Raw genomic sequence first — 13,698 nt, 5'->3', positions numbered from 1 at the left:
ATTCTTTGACATAGACTTAGACAGGACATCCAGGAGAACCTCTATCCATCGGTTGATTCCAGCTTTCCTTAGTGACCATTACAGCCTTCCACGTTGCCCGTCTGTCCAACATATACTGTACCAGCAACTGTGACTCGTTCCCGTCGTCATGTTCACTTCCCCGACAAATACTCTACCACAGAATTTCATTGACACTGGGGGGGGGGGGGAAAGTATAGCGACCTTTAGTTGAACTCACAGTGGCAAAATGATGTCATGTTTCCCATTCCTTTCTTGAAAAAGTTGTTACCTAGCACGCAAGTTACGAAGAAAACAGAATGTTTTTCTAAATAGATGGCAAGAAACCATGTGTATGAGAAGTCCTAAATTTCTCTGCATCCTAATAAATTATGCTGTTTATTCATTAAAACCTTCTGATTTTTATCATCTTTTATAATGCTGCTCAACACCCGGTTATACAGATAGGTATCCAAATTGGTGTCTATAGTATGTTTCAAAAGTAAACAGAGATATCCGCTGTGCAAACAATTTCGCAAACATTTCTGCATCTCGTACTTATGCAGAAGAAAAAAATAATTTCTTAAAATGTTCAGACAGCTCAGTTTGATGCTAAGAGTCTTGCACTGAAAGAATGTGTGAGCTGAAAAAAAAAACCAAGTATAGGTGTTTTTTGAATGAATTTTTTGTTTCGCTTAATCATTTATTTCACACAAAATAGTTCAAAAGCTTTCTGGATGAAAAAAAGGTGTATCTGAAAAGTTATACTGAGGCTGACATAAATTAATCAGGTTTGAAAGAAAGCAATAATGAATGCGTGAAAAATTCAGCTCACAGCCCTGCTGTGTGTGACATCCATGTCACTTGAAATGTTCATAAGCTAATATAGAAATATTCCGAAAAAAAAAAACTTATTGAAAAAGAATTTGTAAGCAGAAGTGCTCATCAACCAAGGTATAATTATTTATTGTTTTTCAATTCCGAAAATTTGAATAAATTTTTTTTATTTTTAAAACAAAAGTTTTTGAGGTATGGAAACGATAACATACTTTTATATATCTGGTTATCCAACCTGATGTCAAAGAAACAACAATGATTTGGACGCTCTTTGTCAAGGTGAGTAAATATGAATGAAACCTGGTCACCTAAAAATTACAAAAAACAAGTATAATTAATAATTGAACAATGAAAATAATTAACACGACACAGTTCCTGAACCAAAAAAATTCAATACTTGAAAAGCTATGGAAGATGTGACACACTGTATGTTTATTTTATGTGAAATTAGTTTTCTGCTTATGTTAATATGAGCGAGTTCATCAGTTATACAATTGTAAACATTGTTATACAATCAATCTGCAAATGGTTATATTCAAGGTGCCTAGACAGCCTTAAAATCAAATGTAAACACTGACATAAATGAGACAATAGGTTTCCAAGATGCTGTTTTGACCAACAATACCATCTGGCCCACATAAGATATGGTATACAAGACTTGGAATTCCATTTCTAAATAACGACAAAGTTTTCATCTTGATGTACTGTAGTCTCTTCAAAATGAGTGTCGTTTTATTTCATATGATTTAATGTACATAATTTTTACTTAATAATCATTTAATGTGTGCAATTTCTACTATCTAAGCAACAATTCAGTGATTAATGCATGAATTTAAGAAATGTACATTTCTCACAGAAAATCAAGCAACTCAGAAATTATGCTCAGGAAAGCATAAATCGAAGTATTACAATATTTGTAAAACCATGAATAGCTTTATTCGATGATCTTATAAAATGTATTTAAACTGAAAGAATCAAAATATAAAAATGAACATACATTCTGATTTCTTTATCTTCATGCCTAGATGATGACGATACAGATTCACAGTTCTATTTGTAGCAGTCTGTGTTTTTTTCTTTGTTTCAGTTTCTTAAAAATATAAGATTTAAAAAACATTAAACTTTTGAGAAAAAAAAAATTTCAAACAAAACAATATGTTAAACCTAAAAAATATTTCTTCTTAACTCTTTCAGGACCATCAAACAGAGGAATACCATGTTTTAGGCATTAAAATTAGTTTATTAGGTATATATTCAACATAAAACATTACTTTGAAGAAAAAATTTATAGGTTTTATAGAATTTTAGAGGGAAACATTTGTCCCAGTGGATTTGAAAAGGTAGCAAATGAATTAAAGTTACTAGCATTCATGTATTGGCTTTAGGGTCAACCAATGTAAATGTTGCACAAAAAATTAAAGTCCGACTTTGAGGCAATGCTGCGAGTAAAAGAGCTGTGAAACAATTTTTCTTATTATTTTGCCTATACAATAATTGAAAAATAATTTTCAATCCAATTTGGGACAAATGTGTCATAGTTTTATCAGAAATCATTATTTTTTGAAAAGCTAGTTGGTATGTCCACTAGCTTTGAATTGGGCCAAGTGCTGTTTAGTTTAGGGTTACAATGTTTTGTAGACAGGCACGTTAGATACAAAGTTAAAGGTGCTGGGAATTCTAGCAAATGTTTTTGTTAGTTTCTGTAAAACAACCAGTATGTTCTCAAATGGAATAGAGGAAATGTATAAGCCATTAAGGAACTCATTTTTTTTAAATTAATTCATACACACATTCAACCCTTCACTTTTACTTAATTTTCAACATATGCTCCTAACAAGATGACTCAAAAATATTGATTAAACTTAGTTCCTTCTACATACAGTCGAAATGTCAACAAAAGTACGTGTGCTATACTCAAAATGATTGGTAGAAGAAAAGAACATTTTACCTCTTTTTTTACAGAGTTTACATTTTTCTTTTTTTACCTCTTTTTTGTTATTATTATAATAAATAGGGGTTTGCTGCTAAGACAAGACAATTTTCTTTTTTTCCACCTCTGCGCTTTGACATACACTTGAGCTTATCGTGGTGAGTGTATGCATTTCCAAAGACTTCACAGCAGGGTTGTTTGGTTTAAACCATGGTTTTATTCAAGTGGTTTTTTCAAAAAATCAAATAAAAGTGGCCTAAATATAATTTTTTCCCCTTGAAAAAATAAATAAATAATATATATATATATATATATATATTGGTTCATTACTAACCAAAATTTTTCATTCTTACCACATTTTATAATCTTGGGCACATTCTGATGGTGTATCTTTAGATGATATAAGTTGTTTTTTTCAATAAGTCTCATAAAAGTAACCTGAATATATATATATATTCTCATATGAAGTATCTTAGTTATTTGAAGTTATATACAGAAGCCAAAATCATTCTCACCACATTTTCTAACCTTTATCTAAATTCTGATGCTCTATCTGTAGCAAATTCATTATTATGGATTGCATCACATCTAAATGTAGCGTGTATTATCTCACAGGGTTTTTTTTTTTTGCTTTGTTCCATCACAAAGAAGCAGCAACAGTAGTGACACCATCATGCTAGGGGCACACACACACAGGTGGCCTTATAATCCAATAAAGACACCAGCTGTCGCTAAAGGACAAAGACCAGTGTACACACTAGTAGTTACATTACCTTAGACATTTTCATTTTCTTTCACATAAGTAGCACATCTCACACTGTATATCACCGTCTCAATGGTGAAAGTATAAAGAAAACTATTGAATATTAAGTCCAGTTAATCAAGGTTCTACTGTATAGTAGTAACAGATTTATGAAAAACTAGCTATAATACCCGGCGTTGCCCAGGTTTTCTTCAATGAGGCTTTATGAACCACGTGATATCTCCCTCTTTCTTTGAGGGACATGCAAACCGTGTCTAAAGATAACCAATATGGCGACGTCCTGCGCGACTCATGAAATAAACAAATCTAAATTTAAAGAAACATAGAAATGAATAGTCCCCTCCCCCTTTTTTTTGATGGGTGCTAGGTATTTCGATTCCCTCCCCCTGAACTTCAAGTTATCTATTTCTGCCTGTTTCAGCTTCCAAAAATACTTAATTAAAGCTGTGGAATTTTTTCGATGCACTTTACGGGGCCCATAACTAATTTTAAAAACATCCTAAACTATATGAATTTATGCAAATAAATATCAAAAGACAATACGGAGACATTAATTTTCATGCTTGAGAAGATATAAATAAAAAGTTGAAATCAATGTTATTGCATGGATATCCAACTCAAAAGTAGATCCGGCTAATTACTTCATACTTAATTTTCTGGGCTTCGTATCTCCAAGCGAATTCAATAATTCAAAAATCGAGAATTCAATTTAATTTTTAAAATTATTGATGTGGCAGGGACCCCACCCCCCCCCCCCCACTAAATTTCCGTATTTATGCGGTTAAATCGGCAATTTTAATACTGATTTCTATGAGGATCACCCTTTTCCTGACCATCAAAGCGATGATGGTGATGATTATGACGTCTATTCAAAAAGCCTCATTACTGAGAGTATTGAAAATGTGGCAAACCATTATAACGGCATAAACTATTATACATAACTGGCAGCATTAAAGAAGTGACAAACCATTGTAATGACATAAACACGTCTGAAACTCATCGCTAGGGAACCACGGTAACCAAAGTAAACGTTCGGAAAGTGATTGTTGAGGGCCAAAAACCATTGTTGCCGGACAGTTTTTTGCCCATTTGCCCTGGTCTGACGAAATTTTAAAGTAGCCTATCATTCAAGTCGGGTTCCATTTGGTATATATGCAAAATTTGGCGACGATCGATCTAAAATTGTAGATTTGTATGGAGAACATACACACACACAGACAGACAGAAAATCAATTTTATATATATAGATAATCTGCTATATACAGGGTGATTATAATTGAAGAGGTTTGATTCTTAAACTGTACAATAAGTACTGGTCAGCATGACTTGAAAATTTACATAGATACTCCTGAAGCAATGGAAATTTCCTTGTCAAAAGAAAAAAAAGAGCAAGTAATGCATAATGTGCAAGTAGATTATGCTGTGCTTAGCCAGCAGTATAGCTCTAATTTGTGCAACCACGTCATTTCGGAACTTCAACAGCACCAGTGTGTGGATAGAACAACTTTTATCAAAATGCACATTGCAATACCAGCAAAGCAGCTGCTGAAGACCCATTTTAACAATAACAGAATGACATGACACATGGCCGGCCATCAGTTCACCTGACCTTAACCCTTGCAACTTCTGGCTGTAGAGGGTACCTCAAAATGTTATGAACAGTGGTCGGATTGCAAACTTTGGTGAATTGCAAGCTCCAGCGCATCCCCTATACATTAGAAGTTCCTCAGGAATATTAAAGTGGGAGTGCGTTAAGTTTAATAAAGGTGAATTGCAAGTGCATCCATATCATGACCATGGCATACTCTTGATCTGCTGGTGAACAATCACACACATTTTTGTGCTTTCACTTCATAGCCAGAACACTGTGGACAACATATTTAACATTTCTTAAGTTGTAATTATTTGTTCAATTACTTCATTTTTGTGGTGTTTCCATGAACTATGAAATCGTGCAATGCTAATTAAGTTATCATTTTGCCCTGACTGGCTATCTTGTCCATTCTGTGAGCAAATTTCCCATGTGTTGGATGAGTACAGTGTCATTACATTTAAATTTTTAAGTATATTTTCCCCTTTGCCATTTAAAATTCAATTTCAGGAATATTCATGTGAATTGTGAAGTCTGACAATGGTACTTTTTTAGTGTTTTTAAAGCAGAACTTTAGTTATAATCACATTTGATCATTTGATCATTTTTGTCGCACCACGGTCATTTTCTGCACACGAGGGCTAATTAGACCGGGACCTACAATTTATTGCCGATTCCGAACGGCAGGCTTGTTTTTCATACTCATCGAGAGGTTGGTGCGCTAACCCCTCGATGGGGGACTCCCTGCGGTAGCAATTTTTGCTGCGGTCAAGTCGCCGTTTTTTGTTGTAACCCTGTGTCAGGAAAGTTTTCTGACAAGGACGAACTGGGTATCGAACTCGCGACACCTCTAAACATCCTTTGGTACTTTAGGCGAGCATCTTATCGACCGGGCTACCACACCCCTAGTTATAATCACAACGTATATCGTAAATCATCGCTAATTAATCTGCATTATTTGTGCTCCATTAAATATATTCACTTTTTAATATAGTTTTTGCAAAATAGCTTTCTAATTAAGAATACTGAAATTAACTGGAGAAAACATCTTTATATATTATATGGTTAATAATAAAATTAAGAATTTTCAATCTCAGTCATTGAGTTATGCAAAAAAAATAAATTGCGAAAGTTGGTTTTTGTTAAAATGTAAGAAATATTTATTGATTAATTAACATGGAAATAGTGTTAATTACATTAATAAACATTTTATTTTAATTACACTTATATTATAAGATCTAATGATTTTTAAGAATTTTATTGTTTTTAATGTTAATGCTATTCAAACCAAAAAAACCGGTTTAAACCAAAGAAACCCAGTTTTTGTTTTTTTTCTTCAAAAAAACCCATTATTTTACCAACCCTGGGGCTCGACCATCTACTTGTCCCCGGTAACGATTTTATCGTTCACTTAGCGATTTCTCGTTATGAGCGATAAAAGGGAAGTTTTTGCGACCATATTCTTCGTGAACGATAAATGCGGATCGCTGGGAGGGACAATTGTGAACGAGAGCCGGGAACCTCTCGTTCAGCGGAAGGACAATTATTTCAGTAGGCTTGACAATGGCGATGGCGTCGACTTACGTGTTGTTAAATGATTATTACGATTCTCAAATGCCTGCACGTGCTCCAGTTTGAAATAGATACGTCATGGATGCGTTTAAGCTGTCGGATAAAGAATTCGTGAACCTTTTTAGGTTGAAGAAAAATGCTACGAGGAAAATGTTCGAGGAATCGCGCCGATGTTGGCCCATAGGTCGGAACTCGAGACACCGGACACCGCTGACAGTTGAGAGAAAGGTAAGTAATAATTAACATTTAAATTAAAATAATTTTAATCAGAAATTATTCATTGTAGTGATGTTTCATTTTGAATGAATGTTTTTTTTATTAATAATGGAAAACGAATCAAGTACTTAACGTAAGCCTATTTAGGCCTATACATTTTTTATGTTCACGATGTTTTCAAGAAATTTTGATATTCATTAAAAAACACTAGGCTTTCAAAATAAAAGTATTTTGAAAAACTCAAGCACAAAATATGTAGTTCTGTGCAGTGCCGTCTTAACACGTGGGGCCCCTTCCGGGCACGACCCGATGTGCATAAGTGGCCTCGTAAGAGAGAGTTGGTGCTATGATTCTTGTGAGGAAAGCATAAAATTTATAAGCTACAGGCCCTTTCAGTTAATTAAGGGGGTCCTAGAATATAACTTTGCCTGAGGCCCATGCATGGTACCCACAAGGGTGGGGCTGAAGGGGCCCGGGGACGATTTCTATCATTTTTCATTGTTTTACACTCTAAATTCACCTTTTCTGGAAAGAACCGGCAAAGATCCAAGCGTAGAGGTCCTGCGGAATGGGGGCACATGGACGCAATGGGTATAAGAAATTGGGCAGGCGCCTAAATATTTTTTCCATTTGTCAAGCCTTGCCTGTGTATATATGTGTGTGTAAAATTAATAAGTACCCTAAACAAGTTTACAGTATTTTGTTTAGATCACCCTTTGTCCATCACAGTTGTTCCAATGAAATATTCACTTAATGGTTTACCTATTTTTGTTAGTACTGAAGCGATTGCACACTCCATGGATAATAATGCTAGTCGCTTGTATGCCTCTCTCACTGAGGTCCAGAACTAGATGCTTGGTCACCCGGGGCAAGCAAGTATTTTGATGCCCCTTTCTAACGTTTTGAAGGAGAGGTATCAGAATGAAATTTGCACCCCCCCCCCTCGGGTCTAGTGCCCGATACCCATCTGCTCCCCCCTCTAGTTGCGGCCCTGCTCTCACTTATGCATGTTTTTCCCTTGTACTTTTGCACTGGGGGGATGAGTGAGAGATACGGTATACAGTCTATATGCTCGTTATAATGACCATTCCATTACTAACCGATAGTTACACTATATGTCATTGTTTTTCATGTTTTGGGGGGTGTTGGTTACATTTTCCGAGAGCGCGTTGGCATTTGTTTCTAACAGAAGTTTCTCGTAGCACTTTACCATAACATTAGTTTATTCAAATATAATAGTTTTACAATATATCTTGAACAACTACCTCATGTTTGATTTAACTTTTGCGCAGGTTCTATGTGCATGTCACTGGTGCCTACCAAAGAAGCCTGAGCCAAGACGTCAGTTTGGGGATGTACGAACAGTCTGTGAGTAACTCTACCCATACAGTTACTGAGGCCATCAATACGTTGATGCTACATAAGTATGTCCCAATATGTCGACCTGCAAGAGAGTTTTTGGGAGAAGCTCAAATTCCTGGGAATTATCTGTGCCATAGACTGTATACACATTCCTGTTGTGGCACCATCAAAGTTTGACAAGAAGTATCCAGAGCCTTCCTACGTCAACGGGAAGCAGTTTCACTCCGTCAACGCACAATTGGTGAGAAATATAGTATTTCAACTTCGTGCCAATAATCATCCTTTATGATTTTGAATTTTGGGAAACGTCTGTGGAAAGTGGGGGGGGGGGGGGATTAATTTTTTAAAAGCGCCAGTTATATGGTTTTTGCATTTATACGACACCATTATTTGAGCCTGAATCCCTCTCTCCAAATTTTCAATGAGTTTATGCCTATGGGTGCCACATGGCATCACTATACCAAACATTAGACAGAAACAAGCTTCACATTAGGTTCACAACACGGACACACACATTCAAATATGTATCAATTTGCTAGTAGTTCCGCAGAGCAATATGGCTGAGGTGCATGTCCGGTTTAGTAGTCATTTATGATACGTTCCATGAAAACTGTCACTATGCAATGACATAAAATAAGAAAAGGTGTGATATCTTTATACAAACTATCAAACAGAATTTATTCTTGTAGTACTATACACGTATGTTGTCTGAACAACATACACACTGTTCTCACCCTTTATGTAAAGAAATTTTTTTTCCATTACTAAATTTCAGGATATTTGTAATGATTTCTGTCTGACACAATGTCAGGTTTTAATAATTCACATGCTTCTATGCAGTCTTTTTAACTATCATTACATAGTTTTTTTATTATTTCAGACAGAACTTCTGACTCTTAACATCGAGGCAATGGATGCTCAGCGGTAATGATGACTATTGCTAGTGAACTGTGTGGCTTTTTTTTTTTTGAGCGGTGAACACTGACTGCAGGTGTGTTTTTCCAACCTATATGTGTGAATGCAGTCAAAAATAAGGAGTGAAAGCATTATTGACCAGAAGGGCATGCACAAATGTTGCGTTTGTCTTCCAAGTTTTATCTTTGTGAATTTTTGATTGTGATGTTTTCAGTTTTTGAATGTAGTATTGCTTATAAAATGTCTTGTTTCGAATGTTTTATGCTGCAATGTATTGTCCTGGCAGTTAAATTCGTGTCATACCTCAAATTTTGCAAGAAAAGAAAATAATAAATGCACAATGAAACTAAATGTAACTAAGAGTTGACTCATTACTTAATCAAGGTGTGAGGAATTCATTGATTTTGGTTTTAAAAAGATATCGGAAATAGTTTTTATTAAAATATTTTTAGTGATCTTAATCCTTCCCTATGTTTGTTCATTTTAACTTTCCAATCTGTTATTTCCTGATCTCTGTTAGCCAATGCATACATTTCATGAATTTTTAAATGGTTGAATTTAACTGTAAACAGGGCCATATTATCCTCCAGTCTCCTGTGGGAGATTAAAAAGTGACCTATCTAAATGAAATACAGCAATACAAATTCAACCAATAAAAAGGAAAAAAAATCAATTTTAATTTTTCTTATATACTTCAATAAAATCTTTAAACATGTAACATAACTGTGATGAAAGATTGTTTATAGAAGTGGGTACTTCTTTGAAGGTTATTGCAGTTTCCTCCTGTGCCTGTATGAGCTCTTCTATAGCATCCTTTTTTTTTTTTCTTCGTTGTGGTGGCGTCCTGTTCAATGAAGCTGAGGCTGTTTCCTCTTGATGGGAAGGAACAGTAAGGGATACATCAACAGGACCTGAAATGTGTATTCAAGTGAAGGAGATTTAACAAATAATACCTCATAATCATATCCATTATGCATCAAACTTTCAGACAGTTATATACAATAATGATACAACCCAATGCCATCATGTCACAACTGTATGTGTTATAAGTTTCTGAAAATGCAGAGCAGTCTCAAACCTGGTGGGGGGGGGGGGGGGCTATGCATTAAGACGGCACTAACTGGAAGACCACAAAACTCAATTGGAAATGTGTGAAACATTTCTGTATGCCAGAGGTAATAGGCACAGTATCCCAAAAGTTAAATTTAATGAGATCACAATGTAAAGAAGCTCTTCGCTTGTGAGAAAATGTGACATTGGATGAAGTAAATTTCACATTTTTTTTCACAGCACTCTTGTAGTGAGTCCATGTCTACACAAAAAGAAATGTTGTGGTTTAAATAATCATCCTATGCATAACTGCCACATTAATTCAACCTTCAAAAACCAGATTCAAAAAGGCCTGTTTGGACCGCTGTTAATTTTTGTAACATTCTACCATTGTTTATATAAACCACATAAAAAACAATTACATTAGATTTTTTTTCCTTTGAGAGATGTTGATTAAAAAAAAAATTTAGTTTAAGCGATTAAATGCAATATTTCCTTATTTCGTTTCTGTAATTTTTCTAACATCAGCAGGAAACAAAACTTTTGGTTTTATAAATGAAACATATTTAATAAATTAACTATATTTCATAAATTACAAGGTAAAATTCAACAAACTTGGAAGTACTCACCTTTTTCGAATCCTTCCCATCTTTGCTGGGACCATACGGAATAGCATTTAATTTTGTCGCCAGCCGTGACCATGTATTTTTGTCGTGACTTGTGAGGTCAGAGGACAGCTTCCCCTGAATTAAAGCATGGCGTTTCTCCAAAAAAAATTATCATCACCTCATACTGAGCGGCGATGGTCTTGGAGCATCGCTTGAGTTGAGCACCATTCATTGCGATAGGGAAAAAAAAACACACGGAAGGGACAGAAAGTAAATAAACAGAATGTTTCTGTTGCCACCGGCAGGAAGAACAATTAAAATAAAAAACATAGTAGTTGTTGTATTTCCTTAACATAGCGCTGATTGGTCAGAAGATGAATTACTCTCGAAGAAGCATTTTCGCGTACTTATCGTATCACGTGGTCTGAACGACAATCTTCAACGAGTGGAAAATGGTCGCTCAGAATTGTCGCTGAGAATTTTGTCCTTCAGCTTGTCTTTCAGAATTGTCCTTCAGCGAGGGACAGGTTGTTATGAACGACAAGTAGATGGTCGAGCCCCTGCTTCACAGTTCCATTTGAGCAGCTTGTTGGGAGACAGTAATATTGGTTTCATCAATGGTGGCGAGATGAAAAAAAGTCTGAAGTTTATCACGAACACATGAAGGTGAAGTTTTGAAAATCTGGTTCAAAAGCATACTGCTCATTTTTGATTCAGTTAGCCTCATTGTGACAGACACTATAGATGCCCTATGGAGTGGCCTGAGAGAAAGTATGGCCAGAGGACCCCAGTAAAGATCCCAGTTCAGAAGCTCTTGCTGCTGGATGGTGAGGTCATGGCTCGCAATGTACGCATGGATAAAAAACCGTATTGTCTTGGCAGAAACAGAATATCAACAGGTTGAAGAAACGAAATACTGGATGACTCATCAAATAGGAACTGCCACAGCCCGTGGATTATTATGAAATATTTAAATATATAGACCCTCAAGAAAAATAAAAAGCGGCAACACAATAACGGTAAGTTGTTCATAATTTGTTTTATATTATGATTAGTAGCATATCCGGCACAGGAAAATCATATGGCATAAATTAGTTCAGAAACAAAATTGTAGAAGTTCGAAAAAAAAGTAATAGGAAAAACTGAGGACTTTCCAGTATCTTCCATAAAATGAGGTCTCTCAAGCTTTTATAATGACCATGGTCACCATATCCAGCAGCAAGGTCTCCTAGGCTGGGATCTTTCGGGGGTCTTCAAACCAAACTATGAAGAGCTCTTCTATAGTAAACTTGTAGCATGAAAAAACAAAAAAATGACAAGAATTATCTGAGGTCCCCAGGTTGGGCCCTGTCATCAACTCTTGAGGAGAGTGCCATGATAAGGACAGAATACCTTATAGATTTTTTTTAGAGATTTTTATTTTAAAGCAGTGTCATTTCAATTAGTGTTATCAACAGGTTTTATTTCAATGAAATTTAGAAAACCGTGAAAATTTTTCTTTTATCTCAGGAAAATTCTTTTATAATGAATTTACAATCTCAAGTTTGAAAAAAAAACTTGTGCTTCATAATATGTAATGAAGGTGCGGGTAAAATTACTTCCAATAGAGATGCAGAGTGATATCAAAAATTGGTAAAGCGGTTAATTTACATCCGGACCCAAGTTATCTGGAACAGACTTTAGATGCATATTTTATTTTATTCCCATAAAACAACAATCTGCATTCTTTTGAGTGTTCAAATCTGCCGGTACATAACATTCACGAGGTGGAAAATGAAAATTTGATTTCTGTAGCAGCAAAAATATTGTTTTTGTAGCACAGTTATTAGTTTAATTTATCAGTTTTGTAGCACTTGAAAATTTTGGCAGTAAATAAAATAGTTTTTATAGGCCTATACATATATGAGGTAGCGTACACAGGATTACTTTTTACTTCAAAAAACAGTGTTATCTCAGCTCAGAAGAGGGTGTTTCCCCCTCCCCACAAGGTACAAAATACATTTTGTAATCAGTTTGATTCAAAATACTTTGAGAGTATTTCTTTTTCCGAGTCATTCTTAAAATATTTATTCAAAATTCTCAGAAATTCAATAGTGATTAAAAATTATAGACTTAGATTATTTTTGATTTAAACTACAGAAATAAAAACTATAGAATAATCATTAAACTATTAGAATTTTAAATAGAATGATTCTATTTTCACAAAAAATTCTATCCGAGTACATATGTTTTCACTGCCAAGAAACAAACTATAGATGTAGCTTCGGGCGAAAATAGTCTTTCTTTTTGGGAGGCTTTCCTTCGGAGGCCTTTGCTCACGAGATCATTTTATAAAATGGAATTTCAGAACCCCTGGAATAACTGTAAAGACAAGAAATTGTCCGGAGACTTTTCATACAAAGAAGCTGCCATTTAAAAAGCAGACAAAGATGTTTTGACCATTCATCAACATTCTTTTGGGTGCTGGTTATGGTGATTGTGTAGTAAATGTAATCCTGGAAGAGGGGAGAAAAATAAAAGTTTGTCAATGTGAGGAGATATTATGGAACATCGTTTTCAAGCAATTACAGACAGATAGCCATCTAGCATAGGGCCAACTCTCCCTAGCCAGACACTGGGTGGTCTGGGAGTCAGAAAATCGAATAAAGAATGATTGCTATGCGTGTTTTTTTTTAACATGACTTTTGAGTGGGGGTGCCAATCCATTGCCTCTGCCAAAATTGCAGAAAAGGAATAGCGGTATGCTATGAAAGCCAAAGAAATTGAATTCCCGTTATCATAATTAGAAAAATAAAAGGAGGAGGAATGGCGTGTGCTGCCTGTCTTTAAGGGATATTTATTCGAACCCCTCCATACC

The 13,698-nt window shown here is 35.2% G+C and overlaps 1 protein-coding gene and 1 long non-coding RNA gene across 8 annotated transcripts in view; one reads left to right on the top strand and one right to left on the bottom strand.

The window, feature by feature from the left end:
• The window catches only part of LOC149086517 (uncharacterized), a 183,784-nt gene that overhangs the window by 17,820 nt on the left and 152,266 nt on the right, over positions 1 to 13,698 (bottom strand). For all 5 annotated transcript variants that reach the window (XM_089255975.1, XM_089255976.1, XM_089255978.1 and 2 more), the window contains 2 exons: positions 1,832 to 1,924; positions 1,047 to 1,142 (listed from right to left, as the gene is read on the bottom strand). In XM_089255975.1, the coding sequence (XP_089112101.1) occupies positions 1,047 to 1,142; positions 1,832 to 1,924 (189 nt within the window). The remainder of the gene's footprint in view (positions 1 to 1,046; positions 1,143 to 1,831; positions 1,925 to 13,698) is intronic.
• Positions 6,424 to 9,849, top strand: LOC149086521 (uncharacterized). 3 transcript variants are annotated; one of them, XR_016196124.1, is made up of 3 exons: positions 6,424 to 6,918; positions 8,199 to 8,509; positions 9,149 to 9,847. It is a non-coding gene; the product is annotated as an uncharacterized LOC149086521 (long non-coding RNA). The 3 variants fall into 3 exon arrangements; XR_016196126.1 differs by lacking the exon at positions 8,199 to 8,509 and having other exon boundaries at positions 9,149 to 9,849; XR_016196125.1 differs by lacking the exon at positions 6,424 to 6,918 and having other exon boundaries at positions 7,183 to 8,509; positions 9,149 to 9,467.

Source organism: Pholcus phalangioides, unplaced genomic scaffold (assembly GCF_987345545.1).
Source record: "Pholcus phalangioides strain wild (caught in Gottingen) unplaced genomic scaffold, Ppha-v1.0 ptg000004l_1, whole genome shotgun sequence".
In the NCBI taxonomy this organism is placed as follows: Eukaryota; Metazoa; Arthropoda; class Arachnida; order Araneae; family Pholcidae; genus Pholcus; species Pholcus phalangioides.
This window is presented reverse-complemented; position numbering and strand designations above follow the sequence as displayed.